Here is a 27,303-nt window from a genome sequence, read left to right as displayed (position 1 = left end):
TATCAGGTAGGACAGTACTATTTTATTTACTAAGCATTTTTAAAAATCTCTTTTATGCTTTTAAAGCTAAACACAAATAATTAATTGCATTACTGGTGATGTTACTTGGTACTGCTTATTAGTTATTCTGACTGTGCTGCATTACTCACAAACAAATATATAATAAAATGTTTCTTTTTCCTAAATAATTGAGAAATACTGTTGTTAATACTGACAAAACAATTTTAATTAGATTTTTTGAATAGTAGTTTTTGATTTATTATATATTTTTCCTATTTTTTAATGAGACAGCAGAGAATACATAGTACAATATTATCATGTAACATTTAGAAAGCCTTTGGACACTAAAGACACACATCCCTGATCCCATATGCAGACAGTTCTCTTGGATTAAAAAATATAAATATAAAAAAACAAACATATTTGTACTTAAATGTTTATACCATTTAAATGTCCTATACCTGCACTCAACATAAACTATTGATGCCAGATGAAATACGATATGTAGGTCACAGCACTATAGGAATACCAATGCAGGTACACCAGCTTGTGCTTTGATTGTCAAAGCTAGCACTCATTTAAACACTGCATACACACAAACTAGTGAATTAAACCACAGTCTTGTATTAAAAATAGTGATTCATTGTACAGATATAAAATAGTCAACAAAACCCCAGGTTTACTTAAAAGCAAAAGTTGTCTCTTTGCAGCATCACCGTGTCCTTAATAGAAGGGCCTGCTCGTCTCAGGGCTCTGAAGCCGATTAATGCGAGCCAGCTGGGAGGGTGAGGGGGGTACGTCCTGCCGGTAGGGACCTTTAGAGGCTGCAGCGGTTGAGAAAGTGGCCAGGGAGTCGACAGGGAGAGTAAGCTTGGCTTGTGCCTCCTGCTCTTTACGCCTTTGTTCCTGCCTGAGTAGCTCATGCGTCTCCAGCAGCACACGAGCATTTAGGCCCGATGTCGGGCCACTCAGGTATCCGTTAGCACTGCGGTTGCCCTGGTAGCTTGAGTACCGTGGGTTTTCTTTAGATGACTGGAAGACCTCACCAGGGGGGTAGACTTTATCCCATGAGTCCTGAGAGACAGTGCTGGCATTCTTACGCGGTTGTCTGTGGGTGGTTAAGGAAAGCAACAGAAGAAGATGTTAGTTTATGTACAATCCTTTGTTCCTTCATTATTGAATAAGATAATGGTGAAAACATTTGCAATGGCCACTGCATGTTGGCTTATGACACATTAAGAACTGAGCAATGTTTTATAGTTTGTGTGTCTTGAATATAAGGATTATATCCTGCTTTTAAAAATGCAGGTTTAAATGCACATGAAGGCATTTAGCAGATGATTTTATTTAAATCAGTTTACAATTGTGACAATACAATCCAAGCAATTAAGGGTCAAGGGCCCTGCTCAGAGGCCCAACATTGGCAACCTGGTAGTGACTGGGGCAAACACATTACTATTTCAGCACCTTAACCACTGAGCTACCACTGCCCACTATGATTAATGGAAAATTATCTGGATTTTATCCAGTCAGGGATTACCAACCTAAACATGCAGATTGTTTAGTACTGTAAGTGTTTTTCATGTATGTAGAATATATTTCAGGCTAAAGAATTTAACAATGTGCCGAACAACGTTTGTTTATTTGGATTTTAATGTCATGTTTTAAACTCTTTAGTTACATTCATGACAGACACGGTAGTTACTCGTAACACAAGATTCATCAATCAAGGTTATATCAAACACAGTCATGGACAATTTTGTATCTCCAATTCACCTCACTTGCATGTCTTTGGACTGTGGGAGAAAACCGGAGCACCCGGAGGAAACCCACACAGACACAGGGAGAACATGCAAACTCCACACAGAAAGGACCTCTGTCTGGGGATCAAACCCAGGACCTTCTTGCTGTGAGGAGCTACTCACTTAGTGTGCCGAACAATAGAATATATATATATATATATATTCTATTGTTCGGCACACTAATATATATATACATATATATATATATATTCTGAAATAAAATCTGACCTCAAATATGTATGTATTTTTTTTACTGACCAAAAAGTAGAGTTTCATTAAGACTATCCTACATGTTCCCCTTACAAGTGGGCTAAAAGAAGATGCATGCAAAAATGTAATTCTTATACAAAGTGTAAATTGTGCTTTTGTCGTTCACGCACGCACGCACGCACGCACGCACGCACGCACGCACGCACGCACGCACGCACACACACACACACACACCTTTAAGTACAACTGAGTGGATTTAATTCACATGGCGTATTGCTTTGTTTATATGTGTGCAGAAAAACAGAAAAGGCAAGAAATGCAAAAGAAAGATTTTCCACATGCTGAGCTGTGGACTGTAAACACTGGACGACTGATGCTTTGAAAGCAGTTTCAGTGGTTTGGTCCAAGCAGAGGCTGTATTATAGTTTATACTTGAGTCTGATCCTACTTCTCAAAACAGCTGTACATGGTAAAGGATACAGTCAAGCAACTGTCAAGCTATTCTTTATTAACTACATCTGTAATGAACAATGTGAGGTTTTTATTGCCTACATTAAAAGGAAAAATGAAATCCTGTTCACATGAAACTTACTTAAATTGGAAATGTGGAGGGGGCAGCAGAAAACAATGTACAAACCCCAATTATGGAAAAGTTAGGACATTTTGTAAAATAATAGGTTTATGCAACTGACAGAAGTACAAAGAAATTACTGACTTACTTACTTAATGTTTTAGCTGTGACCAACCTTATTATATTTTGTTTAAGTAATCAAATTTTAAAATTGATGACAACACAAAAAAATTGGACAGATGCAGAATAAAAGGGTTTATAGAATGTTCAAGTACACTGTTTTAAAATATTCCACAATAATTAGGTGAATTGGTCACAGGTGAGGGTATCATGACCATAAAAGGAGAATCCACCAAAGGCTCAGCGCAATGACAAGCAAAGATGGGTCATGGGTTTTAGGTTTTTAATCATATACAATACTTAATATTTACAAAAAAATCATGCTGAAAATGTCATGCTACAATGATAAGTACGACAATCAGGGCTTAAAGTATTTTGTAAAATTAATGCTTCACAGTCTGCTGCTGCATCATGAAATGCAATTTTTATGCAAAGAGAAAACCATACATCAATTCTATGCAGAAACAACACCAAGTTCTCTAGGTCTGAGCTCTTTTCATATGGGTCAAAAGACAATAGATACATGCTGTGGTCAGGTGAATCAACATTTGTCATAATGTGTGAATGTATCAGTACTCATGCCATGGGTGTCTTGCTAACGTGTAGGTACCACTGATGCAGATGCTTATACTGGGATTTAAGAGAGACATACGCTGTCTTTGGCTGATGGCTTTTCATTAGAGAGCCATGTTTTAGTGCCAGGCCTCATTCTTTATGGGCTACAACAGCATGGGTGTGTAGACAGAAAGTGTGTGTGGAAGAACGACGACCACGACAGCCATTGACTGTTGAGCAGCTAAAGTTTTGTATCAAGCAGGAATGGGCAAATAGTCCACTTGCAAAACTGCAACAATTAGTATCCTAAATTACCAAACCATAAAAAAATGTAACTGAAAATGAAAAGATAGTAAACATGCCTCTGTTCCAACTTGTTTTAGAGTGAGCTACAAGCATCAAAAAAATTCTACATTTTTGTATCTTTGCAAAATACAGCTGGGTTGGTCAGTAAGAAAACATTGGAAATCTTTTCTCACAGTCAGTTGTGTTCACTGCATATTATAAAATGTCTCAACTTTTACATAAATGTGGTTTGTTTCATACTCTATGAATAGTTAAAATGCAAATAAGCTGTAGTTTTATAATGTTTTTCTTAACAAACTGTTCTTACAGAGGGAGAACAAACAAAAAAATCTGTTGCGGTGTGTTTTAGAAATATTACATAATACATTATTTCTAAAACAATAAATTAATCCCAGAGCAATGCAATGCTTTCTATTGTTATAAAGATTTAGTGTGTGTTACCATTTCCCCTTTACAACATGCAGCTGTTGTACAGAAGTGGTTCTCTGTGGTTCACATGACTTTCATTGCTTCTAATTAGCTGTTATACAGCTTTCACTGTCTGCAGCTCTCTCATGTTTAATCCTTCTCCGAAAACCCCCTCATCATTACTGTGGCTCTAAATCTGCAGGTCTGACCTCAGCACAGCCAAGCGACAGACATATCAGGATCAGACTGCCCTCAGCTGTGCAGGATCAGACCATAGTAGTACATCAGGATGCCTAATAAGCAAACAGCTCTTTGAAGGTTAAGGGTCATTTTTCACCACACTGACCTCACTAAGTGGTGAGAGATTATGAAAGGAATGCAGATCAGCCAAGCAGAGTTTGGCATGTCCTTCCCCTGGGAAAGTGTCATGTCATGAACTGAGTACAGAGAGAAAGACATAGACATGGATTGCTCACATTGATTAAGCGTCATTATGTCTGTGCGCTATTAAAAGTGTCAACATCTCTATTGACTTAGAGGAACCGTTCAGCCTTGTGAGTGCAGCTAGAAATGATCTGTTTATAAAGAAACTCAAAACACAAACATGCAAAATGCCAGTTCAAACCAATTAAGTTTTCTTTTCTCGTTCAACCTAAATTTTATGCAAGCTGTCATGATCATTACCAACACTGGTAACATAACACTGCCTTGCTACCATATATCAATTGTTATGAGCACTTATGACAGCATGTAATGTGGCATGACAGGGTTATGACCTTCTTATACCAGTGTCATGATGAAGAGTTTAAGTATGATGTTAGCAAAAAAATAAATAAATAAGTGTGTTTATTTTTCAGGTACTACATTTTCCTTATCAGTATTGTGGTCAGAGCAGGACAGAGAGCAGGATGCAGGACAGCAGAATATAGTATACTGAACAAAAAACCAGTCCATCACATTATTTATTTATCCCTTAGGAGGAGCTATTTAGAGTAACCAATTCACCCACTTTCAAGTGTTTAAAAAAAACAAAAAAAAAACACAGTCACTGTCAGCCAGAGTTCATACAAATAGTAACTAAATGTGAGGATTAACCTGGGAACCTTGAGCTGTGAGGCGCAAACACTACTTTGATTTGAACGAGGACATATGGAATATGAAGCTTCATTAGAGCTTAGTTGTTTATTTAGTGGTTTTGCGAGAAAGCCTGTTGTAATTGAGTGTAACTGAACTTATAAGCTCTGTGATCTATGTCTTTACATCTTCAAGTCCTCAGTTAAGCCTGACCATAACTATCAGACTACAATGTGGACTACTAGGGCATGTTTTGGGACAGGGCCTGTGCGTGATTACACAATGGCACAACGAGTCCTGTAAAGCTATGGTATTTTGCTAACTTCATGGAACAGTTTAAAATAATGGAAACAGTAACCACAAGACAATTTCATTAATTTAGTCTGTCAGTTACAGTAATGGACATGAGACCTTTACACATTGGTTATTTTATCCAGTCATACATGCACTTAATGAAGACAAATATGGTTACAATTTAATATATGGTTCAGATATTTGAATAACTTATTTCTATTTTACTTGATTATTAAAAATGTATCTAATGCAAAAACAACATGTATTGAACACTTACCTGTCATCTCAAAATGAAACACTGAAGCATCAAAAGCATCAGAAAGCATTGTGGATTAAATACAAGATTATACTGACAACAAAACCCACAAGCCTTCAGCGCAAATTCAAGGAAATAAAACATCTATAAACTATTAAAGAAAGAATGAATTTTGTTACTGTACTTTGTCCAATTAAGGAAAAACACATTGCATAAGTGAAGACCACACACATACAGTACAGACTGCCCTGCATGATTATAAGCATGTGCACACACATCCAGTCTCCAATAATTCCTGAAGCAATTACCTAAAAAGCATAATCTGATACTTGGAAAACAAATAAAAAAGCTGTAAGGCTGAAAGTCAATTTTACGAACAGCGCTACACTGTACATTATTTTGGCAAGCATTTAGCTACAAAAACATCACACAGACACAGACTGTAAAAAGATGTAATAAAAATACATTCAGTTCAAATGGTGCCTTTGGGACATACAGGCTACTTAAAGTTTTAGGAATTATGCTTAGCTCTGGACAGGTTGGTGACTGCTGGGTTGATGATTTGCTATAAGCGGGCTTACTGGCATAAAACAAGCTTTTTATATATTTCTCATGTTGAAGTCGTATACAAAATTTTAGATTCAGAGGCTTTAACTACCCCTCTGAGTACCATTCAGAGCATTATTAAGAAGTGAATACACCTTGCCTGTATAAGGCCATCTCACCAAACTGGAAGAACTGTCCAGGAGGATATTGATCAGGAAAGCTACCAAGAGGCCAATGGAAACTTTAATAGACTTATAGACCTGTATGGCTGAGAATGGTCACTCTGTGTATGTGACAACAATATCACAAGTTTAACACAGGCCTGTATGGCAGGGTGGCAAATAAGCCTCTTCTGAAAAAGTCCCTCTGTGAGTGCAAAACAAATCTAAGATTCTGATGCTCCACAGCAAAAGGTTTTGTGTACTCAAAAAGCTAAGTTTAGCAAAAAAAAAAAAAAAAACACTGCACACCACTCAAAATACACCATACCTAGTGAAAAATGTTGTATGGGTGTTCCTTCTTTTTGATCAGGCCTGAAGAAATAACAGACGCTGCCAAGTACACCCAAATTCTTCAGAGAAAAACATGTGACCCTCTGCAAGACTGCTTAAGACGGGCAGGTGGTTTACCCTCCAGTTCAGTAACAACCCGAATCACAGTGGCAAAAAAATAAATAAATAACGAAGTGAATGAAAGTGAATGGCCCAGAGTGCCCAATTAGATCTAAATCTGTGGATGGACTTTATAATATCATTCCATTGCTGCTCACTACAAGACGTCAAATACGTCAAGTATGTCAAATGAGTCAAAAAAGCAAGTATTTCCCAATCTAGATGTGCAGAGCTGGTAGAGACATATCAAACCAGGCTGACTTACTGACAACTTACTCTTGTTTCTTTGTTATTTTTTTTCTAATGGGTTTTGACTATTTTAAAGAAGTATAATGATTTTCGGGGCCAAAAGTCTCTAAAAAGTCCCTAATGAAAATGTGTTTTATGTATTGCTCTTGAATTACAATGTGATTGACTGTTTTTATTACTAATCACAAACCTCAAAACTGCAACAATTAGGTCAAGAAGTGCTGAATGTCATAGATTTTGTTCCACAGTCACTTGACAAACCCCATCAGACAGTTATGAGGACACTTGAAGACAAGTATTCAGTAACATCACATTTACATTTATTAGTCACTGGTTACGAAAATACCCATGCATGATGTGAATAAGTCATTTAGTAAATTGCAGAATATTTACCACAAATAATCATTAGTGGTTTAAAACTTAGTATTACTCTATTAAAACACAAGTAAGTGAATTTCTCAAAATACAGGTCAGAAGTATTCTTTTGTTTGTTTTTCAAATTTTCAAACTAGGAGACTACAGTGTCACTGCTGTGTGGCGTAAATAGGCATGTTTACCGATATATACAATATTATATGCTGGATACTATATATATATATATATATATATATATATATATATATATATATATATACTGTATATATATATATATATATATGTATATATATAATTTTGGCTAGACTGCCCCTTTAAAGAGGAACAAAGGGAGAGAAAAAAAGGATCGCTATAATATTAAACTCAAGCCTGCAGACACAGTTACTTTGAAAGTTTAGACATTTAAGCCAAAGAGGGAGAAATAAACTATATATGAGGAACAAGGGGATACAAATCAGACAGACAGAAAGAAAAACCTTCCCAAAGTCTTATTTATAGAGTATGGCTGTCAAGATAAACTTCCAATAAATGTGCTTTAGATGCTCTTTATCAAGTTTGAAAGGCCAGTGCACAAGCATAGACATTTACCGAGAGATACGGCTGATAAAGCTTGTGGAGTTGCAGTTGTAAACGACTGACAGAGGATGTCTGGATGAGTAGTTCTAAGCTAATGCATACTTGTGTGGTTGTATGTATGTGTATGTATGGGTACTGTGAAAGTAAACAAGTCAATGACTGAATTGAACATTACTGCTAAAATCAATTATGTTTATCTCTGTGTGTCAGTGCATTTTTGTTGCAAATGTACTGGCTTCTGTCACACACAAGCTGTCTCCACATTTAACCAGGAATTTAACTCATCCAGGTAGATTTATTTCATCAACACCTAATCCACTCTTTGTATACCATCAGTTAAAGGTGTGAAAGGATTTGTGTTTGCATGTTTTCTCTCACCTGGGTAAAGAGTTGTATTGTCTCTGGGATTGTGCAAAGACCTCTCTGTCATCTTGTCGCTGTTTCTGCAACTGAATGTCTACAGAAACAGAATGGCGTCCTGTCTGACTGTAACCACCAGCGCTGGCCTGCAGAAAACACATGCACACATACAAAATAGTTTTCATTAGAGACTGAACACAAGTAACCTTTTATCAGCAACCCTATACTCAAGCATCCCTATTAGGAACAGGAAAGGTCCCGAAAAAGCTTATAACATACAACTACAATAGCATTCATCCATCCAGAATTTGCTATTACAAAACTTGCATGGCTGGCAATTTTGGCCAGTCATCTTACTATTATAGTACTTAATGTACAAGTTGGACTTACATGCTTGTGTGTATATTTTAATCATGTAGTTTAACCATGGACAATGTACAGAAAGAAAGAAAATACATTCATGACAGGACAGGTAGTTACAGGTTACATATGATTTTAATGTCAAACACAAGCTTGGGCAATTTTGTATCTCCAGTTTACCTAACTTGCATGTCTTTGGACCGTGGGAGGAAACCAGAGCTCCAAGAGGGAACCCACACAGACACAGGGAGAACATGCAAACCCCTTGCAGAGAGGACTAGATATGCATGCCATCCCTTCCACATGGAAAGCTGTAGCACAAGCTTCAAATTATTAAGCCACAATAACAAGAATTATACTAGGGTGAGATCCTGGTGGGACCTAATTTAGTTCTGTTTTGTTCATGATTTTCAACTAGCACAATCTTGATAAGCAACTGTAGTGCTGATGTCTTTAGTCATGAATGTAACACAAAGAAAGTTTTGCTGATAAAGATTATGTTGAAGCTTACTTGAAATGGTGAACCCCAGGTTGTAAAAAAACCCATGTTCAGTCACAATATGGACTGCATTTAGACCTAACACTACATACATGCCATACAGATCATAAGATACCTTTCTTTAGATATGTTACTTTGGCAAGTACGCATGTATTTTCTTATCAGCTACTAGCATGCCCTGGCTGACATCAGCTATGGTAGTGAGGTAGTACTCCTTTTAATGCCAGCTAGTTAAGAAAGATAGCCTGAAAAATAGGCTTGTCTTGACATAATATATAATGAGCAACAAGGACAACCTCCATCTTTGTAAGAGCATTAGTCGTTCACATGCTACATGCCAAACCAGAATTCCCCCCATACACATTCTTTGCCAATGATCCACATCTGTGAGTAGTAATCCTGGAAATGCTCGTTTCTAAGACACTAAAATTACCTGGTCATGCACAAAGACAATGCTAATGAGTAACATTGTTATTGCATAGTAACAGAAGTATCTGTGTGCGCATGGGCGAATGTTGGCTGCGCCCTAGATCTAATGTTAGCGCTGTACTAATGTTTAAAAGTAAATAAAAAAGACATCAGAACAAAGCAGGGGACTAAATGTCCTCTGAATAAGGTCTTTGGCTTTAGCAAACAGCTGTAAAAACAGGAGAAATAAAGTCCCTGTGGAGTCTGTTCCATTAAAAAATGGGGAAATTGGGCAATTATATGTGCCTGATAAACAGAGTACTAAGCCTCCTCACAAAAAACAATATGCTGGGAATATAAAGCGCCACTATCATGCCAACTAAAGGCCAGGGATGTATTTAAATTAGCTTTGTGGAAAATTGAACGTTAAATAGACAAAAGTATGAGGCCACCTGATTATGACTTAAAATTTACAGGCATACGTCAACCCCCTTTTCCCCATTTGCTGCTACAATATCCTTTACATACAGTCCTGTCCTAATTAAAAGCAATGTCCACATACTTCTGCCTATCTAGTGAAACACCCAGTCTTGCAGCCTAAGGATAGAAATCAAGAGCAAGTGTGTAGGAGTGAATTATCCTTATTTTCAGTGTACAGTCTGCGTGTCTGTTTTTGGTCAGTCACCAGAGACGATGCCATGTGGATGTTTTCTGATCTACGCCTTCAGGGAGTGATCAGTTGGAGTGCTTAACCGTATTAGCCAGCACACAATTTGATTATTCATTCTCCATGTGAAATACAATGCTTTATAAAAACATGGCATACCCCCAAATCACATTAAATGTGGCACATGCTGCTTCTCATTTTTTAAACCAAGGGAAAGGATGTCAAGTCACCACCCCTAACTCGAAATTCTTAGCCATCTTTAAAAATAACACAAATACAACCAGCACCATCTGTTCAAACACAACTCACGAACACACACAAATGATAATTGTGAAAAATGGTTTGCAGCCATATAAAACAGGGAGGCACAGAAGAGACAGACGGGAAGCATATCTCCAAATGGTGGATAATAGTTATGATTACCACGTGAGGTGACCCGTAGTCTTTTATCAAAGCTAGGTCAGTTAACTGGGTGGATGAGGATCACGACCTGCATATAAACCAACTCCCATAGCACTATGTTCTGCTCTATACAAACAGTGAATTCCAGAGACTCATTTTATACACGAAAAGTTTTGTTCTCTAATTTGCCCAACTGCAATGTCAGAGTGAGAAGTAAAGATGGCAACAATAAAGGATAGAAAAGATAGTATTTGTAATATTTTTAGAATTATTAAAAACAATAAAGAAGCAGGTGCTGGTGCTTAATCAAGTTGCTGTACATGTCAGTGCCATAGTGGTAAATCACTCTAGCCCACTACAGCTCGGATCCAGGGTCTGAATCCCCAGTTCTGGTGCATAATCTGTAAGGTGGCCTGCCCATGCTGGTGTTCAATTTAAAAACATGTTGGTGCCAGTACTGCTTTTCTGTCTGAACAAGGTGTTCATCCCAGTGCTGCTGGTCAGTCTGAGCAAGTTGTCAGTGGCCATGCCTGTGATCAGTACAATCAAAGAATTGCACACTTTTACCTTTACCCATTCCACTGCTTGCTTAAGATATAGCAGCATTCTACTCTTCAGCCCACATGAAGCATCTAGAACCAGGCCTTCTGGCAAAGCATGGGGCAGGAGAAAGTAAAATCAATGGCAGTAAAAGACTGAAAGTAAACAAGAATAATAAAGTGGCTGTAGGAGAAAAACGAAGTTTAAGAAGGATAAGCTGAATTAAGGGCCGTAGAAGGTTTAATCGGTGCTAACTTCCTCTTTAAGCTTCCCGCAGGCCCAATTCCACCAACGTATTAAGTACAGGATGACTTTGTTTGCTCTAATGTCCATGTAGCGCTATATTCAAGGCTCTAAGGTCTCTAAGGTACTGTCTCCATGTGTATTTACTATCCTACATGTGCCTTTTGTCTGAACAAAAGCAAGATTCCTAACAAAGTATTACTTGAATGAATTAAAAAATCTGGGCTCTTTTATAACATATCTTTTTTTATTATTATTTATTAAAAAAACAAGACATATACTGCTGGCCATATTTGTGTATGCAAAAATATATAGGGCAAATCTGACTGTGATCTTTGAAACCGATTCAAAACAGGAATTTGAGGAACCCTCCCTATGATATATACTACTTGTCCGGTGGACAATGACATGATACGTTCACTCACAGGCCAAATTTGTGCATTCAGAACTATTTCAACATCCAAGTTGTGGTAAGCAGCCCCTGTTTTATGGAACTGTTTACAAATTTGGTTCACAAGGGTTCTTAAGTGTTGTTTAGGAAAGAACTCACATAAATCACATACTGTAGTTAAGAAATATGTGACGTCATCTAGACAACCATATAATAGAATGAATAGATTAATCAAATGGTAATTAATTAATATGAAGTTACATTTTACATTAGCCATTCTGTGTTAGCTGACTATGTTAAGAATACACATGAGCCAACTATAAGCATTTCAAAAGTTAATATTAAATGGGTAAAATATGGAAAATGTTCGGGGTTTGACCCCAGAGAAAGAATGAACAATTTGGATTAAAAAGCAGGACTCTTTATAGAGAATTGAGACAGGCAGTTAGTGTGTATATTTTTTTTTCCAGGGCATTATGTCTTACGTCTTGGGTGTCATTATATTGGATTTGAGAAGCTAAAGGTCACATTTTTAAAAAGACAAGTTAAGTTGAGTTTTTGGTGTCTGCTTTACTTCATGACTGCTTTTCAAAAGCAATTTATTAGAACTTGAAAGGCCAAGTGCATTTAAAATAAATGAGACTGAAGAGAAACCTCAGTTTCATATGATCCTGCCAAATGTTCAGTTCTAAATAGTTGCTGTTATATAATCTGGTATTTGTCTAACATCTTAATCATTCATGAAAACACATCAGTAAAAGTCTTGAGTTTTAACCCCTATTGAAATGAGAAAATTCTTTCAAAGCTTACTTTTTTCTGTTCACCAGAATTTTAAGTATATAGGGACAGGCTACTAGTTTTAATGAAATAGTGAGGAAATGGAGAATAGAGAAAAGTAATGATATGATTTCAACTTTGCAGCAGCAGATTAGGGAAGGCTCTTTCCTTCGCCAGCATTACTGAGACCCTGTGTGCAAACTTGGTTTAAAGAAACTGCACAGAGCCCTGACCTCAACCCAACTAAACAGCTTTGAATGAACAGGAACATGCGCGCTCGGGTGGCGGAGAAGTTGTCTAGGGTCTAGGTATATTATGCTAGGTAAATAATGCTTCATTGCCAAGATCTGAAGGTTTAAATCTCAGCTGTGCTATTGACAGACATGATTGGCTATGCCAGGGGATGGCATCCAGGCCTGCCACAACCCTGACCAGGATAAAACAGTTGAAAGTACACATACGAGGGTTCTTCAAAAAGTTTCCGCACTGTTTTAACTCTATTTAATAAAAATTTAAGAAACAAATTACATCACTTTTGTACATAGTCATCTTCCGATGCATTTTTCCCAGCGTTCCTTTGTGGTTTGCCTTTTTACTTTTACACAAAGTGATAAATATATCCAGTGCATAACATGTTGACAGTTTTGTGATGCCAGCCTCTTAGGCTTTTGTTTTGAGAGTAAAACATTAAGGTAGTATTTTACCATAGCCTGCAGCTTTTACACTGCAGTATATTTCAGTAGAGCAACATTTCCCCAGCAAAAGTACAACCTTAATCATGCTGAATCAATGTCAAACACGTACCTACTTATTAATAAAGCATATGTATGTGGTTTAGAGGTGAGATTTCCTGTCTGTGGTGTTAGGTGAAATGTTTTGTGCTGTAACAGAATGCTAAATGAAAAAAAGCCCTAAATTACACAAATAACAAACCTCTCAATGGTTATTTGGCATGTCTGTTTAAAGTTGTAATAACTGTTTATGGCAGGCATCAATATTTTACAAGCCTCTGAAATTGCTAAGCTGTTCACACACCACCTGCTTAAATAAATTTCTGTTTAATACAACAACATTACAGAGTGGTGCTCATATCCTAACACTCCGAGTTTCTGTAATTCACCAGCCTGTTACATAACCAACGACACTAAAGTGGTGTAGATTACAATCGGAAAGCTGTATTGCTTCTCATGCTGGAAATGCTCCCATTATTCTCAAAAAAGACAGAATCAAAAGCTCTGCTTTAGTTCCAGCAAACACAACTTGTCACCTGAAACCTAGTTCGCTCAGAACAAGCAGATAAGGCCCCAGTCACCAATAAAACACAACTCGGGGGAGAACCTTGATTTTATTACCTGGGTTTTATTACTGTTTCATTGATAGCTGAAACTACTCACACATGCACAAGCACTTAGTCATCTTTAATGTGTGTGTCTAGATTTACTTTAGGTGTGGTTTTCATTTAAGCTTACTACTCAACTTCTGTGTATTCCACTCTTCTGTTAAAGTTTTCCACAACATTTTGTATTGTGTGCTGTGGGAATTTGTGTACATTTTGGCATAGGAGCATTTGTAGGGTCAGGCTCTGATCCTTGCTTGGAATTCCCATTCCAAGTAATTCTAACAGCATTAATTCCAAAGGCAACAGGGCTATGTATAGTCCCAAAACAAAACTATCAAACAATGTTTTTATGGACCCTATTTTCTGCACAGGGACACAGTAATGCTGGAAGAGAAAAGGGCCATTACAATTGTTGCCACAAACTTATAAATATTTTATCATTTAATTTGCACACCTGTTAGCCACGAGCAATAACAACACACATACAAATACGTATTACTTCTGTCCATATATTGTTTGTATCTAATAAGCAGTAATGCAACGGCAGGCTCCATGTGACTCATTTCACGCAGGTGCCCTGGTTGCCACCTTACTAATTTGTGCAACATCCATTTGGCAACATAACAGCACAGATTTTTTTCTATGTTTAACAGGAAATCATCTCACAGCTTTCACCTGGCTTTACAACAGGGGACTGTGATAACCATGGCAAAATTTAGATGTATTTTTATGCCACATATACTAACAGGGCCATCAGTAAAAGTGGCACACCAAACATTGCAGACCATCCACCTAATATGACAAAAGGTTCCTTTTTTGTCTAATTATTGTTATTATTTGTTCAATAATTTTTTTGTGTACATCAAACACACCTTAAATATTAATTAGACCAAGTTACTGTCTTATCTGGTAATAGACCCAGTTCAGTTGCGTCTAGTAGATAGTAGATAGTAGATATTGGCAATTTGAAGCATGTAGCCATTGTATAGCCATTGCTTGATTTATAACGTTTAATCTTATCTTATTTTTGTATCATGTATTTTTTAATCTTCTTATGACAACATGACTTCTGCCTCCGAGTCACATCATACTTACGCTTTAGTGAAACATAAAAGTGTATACAGTATTTTTACACTAAAGTACCATAATGAGTAAACATAAAAATAAAAATACATAGTTATATTTTGCTCATCAAAGAAGGTCCTGGGTTCGATTCCCAGGTGGAATGGTCTGAGTCCTTTCTGTGTGGAGTTTGCATGTTCTTCCCATGTCTTTGTGGGTTTCCTCCGGGTGCTCCAGTTTCCTCCCACAGTCCAAAGACATGCAGTCAGGTTAATTGGAGATGCCCCCTAGGTATGAGTGTGTGTGTGTGTGTGTGTGTGTGTGTGTGTGTGTGTGAGAGAATGTGTGTAAATGTGTGTATTTGTGTTTGCCCTGTGATGGACTGGTGACCTGTTCAGGGTGTTTTCTGCCTTTCGCCCAATTAATTGGACCCACTGCAACCCTGAGTAGGATAAAGCGGTGGTTAAACAGACAATGAAAAAATGAACCAGAATTTCTACTGGGTGCCTATAATTGCTAAAAGAAAATGGTTCTGAAAATGGGCCTTATAATACATTTTGCTTAACCGCTTACAAGATCGGGTTGATCTCTCTGGCTTTGCACTACATTGGTTCCAATCTTATTTAAGTGGCCATAAATATTATGTTGCACTTGGAAACTCTTCATCCAAGCATCACCCTCTGTTATGTTGAGTGCCACAAGGTTCCATTCTGGGACCAGCACTGTTCAATCTTTATATGCTACCATTGGCTAGAGTAATCAATAAATGCAGTGTCTCTTTCCATTAGTAAGCAGATGACATAGAGTTGTATATATCCTCAGCTTCTGACCCTTATAAATCTACTAACACTCTGCTAATGTGTCTAAAGGACATTAATTCCTAAATGTACCATACTTTTCTGCAGCAAAGTAGGAATAAAATCTTATTCATTTGGAAATGGTGGACAGAAAGAGGAGAAAAAACAAAGTGTCAACTTTGACAGTGAGGTTACTTTTAAGATCCATATTAGCAATGCCTGTAAAACATGTTACTGCAATGCACTTCTCTCTGACTTACCAAAGAAGTCTATTTCAATTTTTCAGAGAGTGCAAAACGCTGCAGCGAGAATCCTGGCATGCACAAAAATGAGGGATCATATCACACCTGTCCTCAACCAGCTACATTGGCTAGTGTCATTTAGAATTGATTTTAAGATTCTTTTACTAAATTGTAATAGCCTTCATGGTCACTCTACACAGTACCTCAGTGACATGGTTATTAGGTATGTCTTGTCAAGAGCCATCAGATCAGCCTACAGGAACATGCTGGCTGTACCAGTCACTCAGCATAAAAGTGAAAATGTGGCCTTTACAGAACTCCCTTCCTGATCACCTGAGGGCTCTGTATGATCTATGCATATTTAAGAAGAGGGTTAGGACCCACCTGTTTAGAAATCAGCTTTGCTTTTACTGTTGCACTTTCACTTTAAAAAAGTCTTTTAATTGTCTATTTCTAAAATTTTACTATGCTGCTGTCATTTGCTAAGCAGTTGTTTAAAAGAGAGCTATATAAAGCTTATTTTTATTATTATTGTTACATCTATTTGAACAAATCTACTGAACAGAAAATTGGGTTTAAGCAATTAGGACTAATCATGTAAGTAAACACATTGGTCACTACCAGTAAAGTGAGCTAACAAGAAGTACAGGTATAGTACTGTATGTAATCAGGGTTAGGCAGTTGTATAATCCTTGTGAAATCCTTAGTGCATAAAATACATACAACAATGTAAAAAAATAAATATAAAAAAATCATGCAATAACGTTTGCTTTGGCTCTTTTTCTTACAGCACTCAATTTCACAAGATTAGAGGGTTTATGGTTTCCCCTTGGAATCCCTATTTTTTGTCAGTGTATTAAAGATTCAATGCTTGCCATTTTTTTTTTATTCACTCATTCAAAATTGAACTACACAAATACATGATGTAAATGTTTCCCTGACTCTACATTTATTACCTAAAGCTTTAAAGAGATAAGTTAAAAGTGGAATGATCCTAAAAAAAGAAAAGAACATGTGTCCAAGTCGGGTCACTGAACTGAACTGACTATTCCTTAAGATAATTAAGCTGTCATCCCTAAAATCACCCACACTTCAAACAGGAAGCCAAAGGACATATCACTATGTCTGATTCAAGCCATTACAGCGCAAAGATACACAGCTATGTGACCTCTGATCCCCGGCTCAAGTTCCCAGCCCTCTGAGTGGTGTATATTGTTTTAGCTCAGAGATAACATTAAAAATTATGTGTAACCTTTAACCTGAGAATATAAATGACTCTGAAAAACAAGGACATTGTGTTAAAAGATAAACCCTTGAGTGTAAGGCTGAGGAATAAATTGGATTCTGGACATTTGTAAATATTTTAGGAATATCCACAAGAGAAAAGGTTTGTGTGGCTCTGATGCATTTTTGCAAATCCCAAAGCGATTTTATTATCAAGTAACTTTTTACTATTTGAAATAGGGGAAAAACTTTAGGCACCACTGAGATTTGAATGCAGTTCCAGCAAGTAATTTACAAGTCAGGTCAGGTCTGTTACCAAAGATGTAACATAGTTGCTTCCAAAACCCCTCAAACACACTATGCTACTAAGAATATCTATGAATCCTGCTCTTTAAAACATCTGTAACATGCAACACCACCACCACATTTATAAAATCCTCAATTTGCTTATTAGACTCTCTATATAATGAAATGTGGGAAAGCAATAAATATTATTAAATCATGCCTGAACTGGCAAATGAGTCTGAGCATTAATTAACCAGCTGGCATTTGTCTTTTAATGCATGCAGCCAGGTGTGTTGTGTTCACAATGTTCTGAGACTGATCAAAGGCACCTCAACAGCTGAACAAGTGCTTGATCGTGCTACTTCCTGCATACAAGCATTAAGTAGCATCAAGACTGTTGGAATTCTGTTTAATCATTTTTGGATTCAATGCTATATACACTGATCAGCCATAACATTAAAACCACCTCCTTGTTTCTACACACACTGTCCATTTTATCAGCTCAACCTACCATAAAGAAGCACTTTGTAGTTCTACAATTACTGACTGTAGTCTATCTGTTTCTCTGCATGCTTTGTTAGCCCCCTTTCATGCTGTTCTTCAATGGTCAGGATTCTCCCAGGACCACTACAGAGCAGGTATTATTTGGGTGGTGGATCATTCTCAGCACTGCAGTGACACTGACATGGTGGTGGGGTGTTACTGTGTGTTGTGCTGGTATGAGTGGATAATACACAGCAATGCTGATGGAGTTTTTAAACATCTCACTGTCACTGCTGGACTGAGAATAGTCCACCAACCAAATATATTCAGCCAACAGCACCATGTGGGCAGCGTCCAGTGACCACTGATGAAGGTCTAAACGATGACCAACTTAAACAGCAACAATAGGTGAGTGATCATCTCTGACTTTACATCTACAAGGTGGACCAACTAGGTAGGAGTGTCTAATAGAGTGGACAGTGAGTGGACACGGTATTTAAAAACTCCAGCACACCACCACCACGTCAGTGTCACTGCAGTGCTGAGAATGATCCACCACCTAAATAATACCTGCTCTGTGGTGGTCCTGTGGGGGATCTGACCATTGAGGAACAGAGTGAAAGCAGGCTAAAAAGGTATACAGAGAAACAGATGGACTACAGTCAGTAATTGTAGAACTACAAAGTGCTTCTATATGGTAAGTGGAGCTGATAAAATGGACAGTAAGTGTTATGGCTGATCAGTGTGTGTGTGTGTGTATATATACAGGGGTTGGACAAAATAACTGAAACACCTGGTTTTAGACCACAATAATTTATTAGTATGGTGTAGGGCCTCCTTTTGCGGCCAATACAGCGTCAATTCGTCTTGGAAATGACATATACAAGTCCTGCACAGTGGTCAGAGGGATTTTAAGCCATTCTTCTTGCAGGATAGTGGCCAGGTCACTACGTGATGCTGGTGGAGGAAAACGTTTCCTGACTCGCTTCTCCAAAACACCCCAAAGTGGCTCAATAATATTTAGATCTGGTGACTGTGCAGGCCATGGGAGATGTTCAACTTCACTTTCATGTTCATCAAACCAATCTTTCACCAGTCTTGCTGTGTGTATTGGTGCATTGTCATCCTGATACACGGCACTGCCATTGGATGCACATGGTCCTCCAGAATGGTTCGGTAGTCCTTGGCAGTGACGCGCCCATCTAGCACAAGTATTGGGCCAAGGGAATGCCATGATATGGCAGCCCAAACCATCACTGATCCACCCCCATGCTTCACTCTGGGCATGCAACAGTCTGGGTGGTACGCTTCTTTGGGGCTTCTCCACACCGTAACTCTCCCGGATGTGGGGAAAACAGTAAAGATGGACTCATCAGAGAACAATACATGTTTCACATTGTCCACAGCCCAAGATTTGCGCTCCTTGCACCATTGAAACCAACGTTTGGCATTGGCACGAGTGACCAAAGGTTTGGCTATAGCAGCCCGGCCGTGTATATTGACCCTGTGGAGCTCCCGACGGACAGTTCTGGTGGAAACAGGAGAGTTGAGGTGCACATTTAATTCTGCCGAGATTTGGGCAGCCGTGGTTTTATGTTTTTTGGATACAATCCGGGTTAGCACCCGAACATCCCTTTCAGACAGCTTCCTCTTGCGTCCACAGTTAATCCTGTTGGATGTGGTTTGTCCTTCTTGGTGGTATGCTGACATTACCCTGGATACCGTGGCTCTTGATACATCACAAAGACTTGCTGTCTTGGTCACAGATGCGCCAGCAAGACGTGCACCAACAATTTGTCCTCTTTTGAACTCTGGTATGTCACCCATAATGTTGTGTGCATTGCAATATTTTGAGCAAAACTGTGCTCTTACCCTGCTAATTGAACCTTCACACTCTGCTCTTACTGGTGCAATGTGCAATTAATGAAGATTGGCCACCAGACTGGTCCAATTTAGCCATGAAACCTCCCACACTAAAATGACAGGTGTTTCAGTTTCATTGTCCAACCCCTGTATATATAATTATGATGTTCAACAACATTAAATGTAATAAACAATTACTGGTAAATATTTTAGTAAAACAACTCATCACACCACCTATCATCAGCACTGTTCATTTTATTACTTAATAAGTGAAGTGTCTATTTGCACCTGGGTGAAAACAGCACAGACCACACAGTACACAGGTGTTCATGCTTAACACAATTATTACTTCCCAAGTTTACTAAGCAACAGGAATCTGCGAAAACGGAGAGGTTACATTTTAAGGGCAGGGGTAGCTCAGCGCTTAAGGTACAGGACTAGCAATCAAAAGGTCACTGGTTCAAGCCACATTTGCCAGCTTGCCACTGTTGGGCCCTTGAGCAAGAGGATCAACCCTAAATTGCTTGCAATGTAAATCTGGTCAGCCAATTGTGAATAATTATAAGACGCTACTGCTAGCCTCTGCCTTAAAGTATTTAGCTTTATATAAAGTTAAGCCCAAAATAGTGGATTCATTTCAACTTTGACATTTTATCAGACTGGTATGATGACACAGGATTAAGAGTTTGTGCCTCAAAGCTACAGGGTCTCAGATTCTACCCTGAGATTTGGATAATTGCCTTGTGTCATAGTGAGTTTCCTCTTTTAACCCAGTAATCCTCCCTCTTTCAATTCAATGTGTATTAACTCCTGGCATGTGCTTATGGTTTCCAGGGTGGGCTTCAAATTGAAAAAAAAAAATTAGTGCAGCTAGCCAGCTAGATAAACACACATTGGCTAAGTATTATATTAGTTTATATGATGTTACCTCTACAGCATATGACATACATTTGTATCATAGGAACAAACTAATTAGGTAATGCTACACTAAATATTGTAATGTTTAAATAAATATAGCATCCGAGTAACAGGCAATAGCCCTTATCATTCCAGATTGGTTGTTTTGGTGCAGAAGTGAGGAACCTGTGTAAGTGGAAATTACGCAGAAAGTATACACTGTTATTTCGATTCAGGAGCAGACAGTATGCATTACAATTTCTATTCACCCAGGTCAGCATCCCTTGTGGCTACTGAATGTCCATCTGTTGAAGCACAATCAGAAACATGGCCATGTCCAGATTTTACAACTAGGTTGCCAGATGTTCTCAAGCTTGTTTCCCAACAGCAGGCACTGTAGAGGTTTACGAAAGGCCACAATGGCCAACTCAAGTTCATTTTTATTGCCGTCTTTTCTATACCCAATGAAATGAAATATCATGCCCGTAGGTCAACTGCATGCTGGCACAGTGTGAATGGATCAGTGAGCTTGGCAATCAGATGGTTCTCACTCACCCATGGCTGCTGCTTGAGGCTGTAGGTACGCCGAGGGTCGTCGGGCTCCTCCTCCTGCCTGGTCTGCTGGAACTCCTGCTTCAGTCGATGTATCCGGTCATGGTTGCTAGGTGCCAGTCTGTTGCTATGGGAGGGGAGAGGATAAAAGAAGAAAAAGACAGTCATACATCCTCATCTGTACAAGCGCTAATGGCATCAGCTGCTTAGACATTAACCTGGGAAGAGTGAGAGGCAGACAAACTGATCAATACAGGGAGTGGATCACACAGACAATAAAGAAGATTATCTACTCAATGCTTCTTGCTCTCAGGTGTATTAGACCTAAGGTTTTAGATTTTTTTAAAGTAAGGACCCTGTATGGGGGAAAAAAGAAAGAAAATACCTAAACAAAAATAGATAATGTATAGAAAATTGGGTGCTACAGTAGCAAACATCATTGACAATATGTACTTAAATTAAATATACATACATACATATTTACAACAACAGTACTACTACTACTACTACTGCTAATAATAATAATAATAATAAACCCTACATTGCATATATTGCATTAATGTAGGGATGTTGGTATCAGCTAAGTATCAGTCAAAAGCCCAGATGTCAAATGCTGTGTTGGAATAACAATTAATGTCAGGTATTTTAGAAGTTATAACCAGTAATGATAACTGTCATGACAACACTTCTAATATATAATGTCATGTCAGCTTAGCTTTGACATATGCAGCAGCTTGAAAAGTCAGTCTGGTATAATGTAAGCCATCTTACATTATATATGTTTAATAGCCTAATGTTATTACAGTTTCAATGTTATTTTATATAATTTGCCCTACATATAACTTAAAAATGCTTATTTACTATGGCATTGAGCATTAGACTGTGAAATGTACACTTTTTTTTTCCCTTTTTCTCCCCCATTAGTGCATCCAATTGTTCAATTTGCATCGTGCTTCCTCTCTGTCTATGCCGAAACCTGCCCTGACTGAGGAGATCAAAGCTAACCCATATACCCTATGAAACATGGGCAGCAGCCGGATGCACCTTTGCCACCCACACACTGATGAGTTTGGCGCCACCCAGCGTTGCATGCGGAGAGACACACCCTAAGGGCACTCTTCCTCATCTCTGTGCAGGTGCCTCCAATCAGCCGGCAGAGGTCGCAATCGCATTCTGACAGAGAGAGACCCACATCCGGTTCTTTGTCCCACTCCCCAATCGTTGCTCATACAGCCACTCAGCTTCGAACCTGTGAAGCAGAGCTGGATTCGATACGAGGTACTCAGAATCCAGCCCTGGTTGCAGCGTGTCTTTTTACCGCTGCGCCACCTGAGCGGCGAAATGTACACTTTAACTAATTCGTGAGAGCAGGCTGCAGCTCCAAGTTTTATCAAATAGCATACAATATATTGAGGTATCAAAAAGCGTGTTTACCCTTCAACATCCAAGCAGCATTTCAGTTAGTCTTTATATGTTTATAAAACTCATCTTGGCAAAGCATGTAAAGCATTTAACATCGGTGTCATTCGAGCATGTATCAAATGGCATTTGCTACTTTGTTCACTGGCAAAGAATAAAAGAATAAAATGTTTTTGAGGACTAAAGATCAGTTAGGGTTTTTACTGCATTAACTGTATAATAACTATACAAATTATAACAATAGTGGTACATACTGAAACCACAAATACCATATCTCAAATATATATCAAACCATATATATATATACCATATATCAAAATGCATTTCCAGTAATCCATAAAACATCTTGGTTCAAAAAATTGTACTTCTGGCAAGACATCATCACTGCTTGTGATAGCATATCCTCCATTCCTGATAACTTTCTTCACATTTTCTTTCATTGGGCTAAACTGCATATATAGACACAGTCCATTTGAGTTTGCAGTGTAGAGTCTGTCCCTGGTACCTCCCGGGGAAGTGAAGTGGGCAGAATGCCTCACTAAACAAGTCCCTAGTGAACCATGGTAAGTGATACATGTGGCATTAGGGCTGCCTTTAGCAGGCAGTAAACCATCTTCCAGCTTTAGCCGTTCATTTGCATCAGTTTCATTAGGAGCTGCAAAAGCGCCTGTCAATAGGAATCAAGGCACTTTCCTCTGTAATCAAGCACCACTTTTTAATCCGCACCCACATGAAACGGCTGTCACACACAATTTGCCTGTTATGACACGCCAGCTATTGAAATAAATAATGCTGATTTATACTGAGTAAAAGAGAAAAATGGGAAAACAGGCAGAACCATGCGAGAGAAAGAGAAAATGTGAGACAGACAGAGGAGAAATATATACAGACAGAGAGAGAGAGGTAGGTAAGAGTCATTTTAATTTATCAGTTAATGAATTAATGAAGTAAACATCAATTAAGCCTGAGGAGAGAAAGAAAAAAAGAAAGAAGAAAACGAACGGGTGGTGTGTTGGTGCAGCAGGTGTTCGATTATCACCTTTGGTCAAGGTCTTTGGGTGGTTTGGTATGCTTCAGTATGGGCATTGATCACTGTTTTTTTGGCAAACAGATAGGCACATGACCAAAAAGAAAAAAAAAAAGATAAAATCTGGTCATTATGTGGACATAAGAAAAGACAAGAAAAGACTTTCTATGTCATGAATGGATAGATGGGTGGGTAACAGGCTACCGAGACAGATGAGAGAAAAATGACAAAGGATGTGGCCTGGGTGAGAAGCTGTCATCACTGCTGATGGCTTATTTAAACGTCGAAGCCAACGTGTGTAAATGTGCCCATAATTGTAGATTGCAGTGAGAAGCAGCCGCTGATGATAATGGCCGCTCACACATACTTGCCAATCAGGCTTCATTAAAACACAGCTAAATCACTTCCCATAAAAAACCAATGGACCTGAATGAGAACTGCTCAGACATCATGGTGGAACATCCCAGCTCTGTTGTTCTACACTGCCATTAAAATCAATTGTATTATCCATAGGCCATTTAATTTCCCATCCTTATATGCCTACGTCACAGAGTAAAAGCTAAATGGCATTCGTATGGCAGTGGAACAGGGGGTCTATAAATTAAATGGGTCATTGGTTTCTATGGTGTGGCCCTTTTGTTTACAACCTCTGGTCCAGATGAATGAACGTCTGTGTGAATCACTAACTCTGAATAAACCCCTTAGCAGTCTGTGAACTAGAGAAGCCATGGTTCTTCTCTTTCTACTCTGTGACATTGCACACCTTCCCTGTCAACGTATTCTTATGTTTAGCCTATTATTATCTGTGGCTTTTGTGAGGAGCTCAGTATCATTAAACGTCAATGGTTTTTTATTTGAAGAATTTTTAATTCTTTGTTCTTCACATTTTCTTCTAGCCAGTTTGAATTAGGTGCTGGTTGGACAAAAGAACAAATTACAATAAAACACACCTTACCGTACTTCACCCTTACAGTTATTTATTTGTCAGGTATCCAAACCCAAAAAGACTTAATCTTTTAGCTGAGCAGTGGCAAATATTAGTGTGGCACGACAAAATGGTCCTTGAGATCCTGGGTTTAATCTTGCCTCTAGTTACTGTCAATTTCTCTGGTTCTTCAGCTATAGAGTCCTAAGTTAGATCACCAGTTCCTCCAGGTACCCAGGTTTCCTCCCAATTGTCTAAAATATGTAAAAGATAGATTAGATAGTTGAACTTGTCCCTACATGTAAACGAGTATGTAAATAAACCTTACTGAAAGGCCTAAAAGTGACAGGCCTTCAGACCAAAATTGGAAAGCATTGTGATTAGTTTAATGTCTTTCTAACCAACAACTTTTAACAATTTACCAGCCACTTTTGATCTAAACAGCTGTAATTGAAACTGCATACAGCTAGCATTCATGATCTTAGCAGTTTTAAGTTTTAAAAGTAAAATTAATGATTGGCCTGACAATCACGGGTCACCCTAGTCTTTTCCAGCCAAAGCACTTCTTTTTAAAACAGATGCTGAGCCTGTACCCAGTGATAGCTCAGTGGTTAAGGTACTGGACTAGTAAGCAGAAGGTTGCCGGTTCAAGCCCCGCCACCACTAAGTTGCCACTGTTGGGTCCCTGAGCAAGGCCCTTAACCCTCAATTGCTCATCGTGTTCTGCTCACTCTGTAAGTCGCTTTGGATAAAAGCGTCTGCTAAATGCTGAAAATGTAAATGTAAATGTACCCACTGTCATACAATACATCTAATAGTAAGCACTTAATGCGAGAGCACTGCATCTGATTTTAAACTGTTAAACACTTCACTTTCAATGCTGACATCAATATGACTTCAGAGCAAATCCAGTGTCCAAATAGTACAGTGTAACCCTATTATTGCAGCTCACCACAAGCACAGTGTTAGCAAAACACAAAAAAAGTCCCTGCTGTGTTTTTGACTTGTGACTTGATTAAACATTTTTTTATTTCTGCTGGTCCTTTCACCACTGTTGTAAGGTTGCTTATGCTGCCAGGGACGTGGTGCTGCCAATTATTATATGATCTGAAACAATCACACAGCTGAAACCAGATTAAAACTTAAAACAAGGGCACTTAACATTTAAAATCAAGCTTGGGTTGCATAGTGTTGCTGCTTCTTCATTGGATAATCCAAAACAAGGGAAGGATGTGTTGTCTGTTTTAAATTTTTTTAATGTGTTTGTGTGTGGTTGCTTTATAATAGACAAAAGCCTGTTCAAACAGTATTCCTCCTTTCCTCCTAATGACGCACTATGACCATAAACCAGACAAGGTGATTACTTAGGGTACAAAGTTGTTTAGGAGCCTTTTTCTGTTACAGTATGACTGTACCCATGTGCATAAAGCAAGGTCTGTAAAGACAAGATCTGAAAAGCTTGTTGTTGAGAACTCTAGAGCCTTGCACAGAGCCCTGACCTTAAACCCAGTGTAAAGCTTTTGAGTAAATTGGAATGTCAACTGGAGGACAGGCTTTATCAACCAAAGTCAGTCCCTGAATTCACCAATACAGAAAGGGCACAAATTCACACAGACACATTCCCAAATCTGGATTTTTTTTAAGAGAGGGGCAACAACTATATAATAATGCCAATGGTTTCACATACTTTTGGCAATTATGACTGGATTATAATTATGACCAGTTTCAACTAATCCCATCTACACACAAAGGACATGTTATTAAAATTCTCTGACAGAGAATTTGACAGACACAAAATCCCCCCCCTTCCCCATTTGGGGACTGGCTTCAGATACGTGTTCTATAAAAAACAACAAAACTCTGTGAAACATAAACAACAAGTCACATGATCATTAGCAGAATCTGGAAGGAGAAAATTTATCTGGCCATTAGCTCTTTTAAAAATGTGTGATTACACATTTTCATCGGGTGGCATCATGCCTGGCGCCCATGCTTGCAGCGAGAGAAAAATAGATAACAAGGTTTGGGCAGCATGGAGAAAATGAACAACAAACAAAACCTGTGATCCTTGAATAAGTGAGTCACATGATTTCCATGCATCCTTTGCGTCAAATTGGTGCTGGCAATGTCAAAAATGGATTAGATTAGTGTGGGTTGAACTTACACAACACTCTTTAGAGTTCACTGGTGTGCCAGTCTGTACTTAATAAACCTTGATCTCTATCCATTAGTAGAAAGACATGAAGGAGTCAGCAAGTTCCCATTAGCTTAATCCTGCTGCCTCACAACAGCCTTCTCAACCCTCAGGCTCCAAAACAAACAGGTCGTTAATGCTTCTCTCGGACCCTGTAAAGGTCAACGTGAACATAAGCTACGGAGGCAGGGAGTCTGTGGACCACCTGAGTCTGAGATTGTATTCACACTGGGCTGTTAAGAAGCTCATATATTTATTTAAAATTAAGAGTGGTTTTTAAAAAACCTCCAAGGATAGGAGTGTACATGAGGTTAACAGGCACAGACAAGATTATAAACTAATTAAAATGTAAAATTTACATTAAGGACTTGGAGAAATGAAAAGCAAACTACAT

The 27,303-nt window shown here is 38.4% G+C and overlaps 1 protein-coding gene across 1 annotated transcript in view; it reads right to left on the bottom strand.

Moving 5' to 3' along the window:
• Positions 1–635: 635 nt before the first annotated feature.
• Positions 636–27,303, bottom strand: part of pard3aa (par-3 family cell polarity regulator alpha, a) — a 537,783-nt gene continuing 511,115 nt past the window's right edge. The window contains exons 22-24 of the mRNA XM_062991183.1: positions 21,348–21,471; positions 8,332–8,459; positions 636–1,108 (exon numbers count right to left, since the gene is read on the bottom strand). Coding sequence (XP_062847253.1) covers positions 724–1,108; positions 8,332–8,459; positions 21,348–21,471 — 637 coding nt within the window. The 3' untranslated portion in view covers positions 636–723. The remainder of the gene's footprint in view (positions 1,109–8,331; positions 8,460–21,347; positions 21,472–27,303) is intronic.

Source organism: Trichomycterus rosablanca, chromosome 3, assembly GCF_030014385.1.
Source record: "Trichomycterus rosablanca isolate fTriRos1 chromosome 3, fTriRos1.hap1, whole genome shotgun sequence".
Classification (NCBI taxonomy): Eukaryota; Metazoa; Chordata; class Actinopteri; order Siluriformes; family Trichomycteridae; genus Trichomycterus; species Trichomycterus rosablanca.
This window is presented reverse-complemented; position numbering and strand designations above follow the sequence as displayed.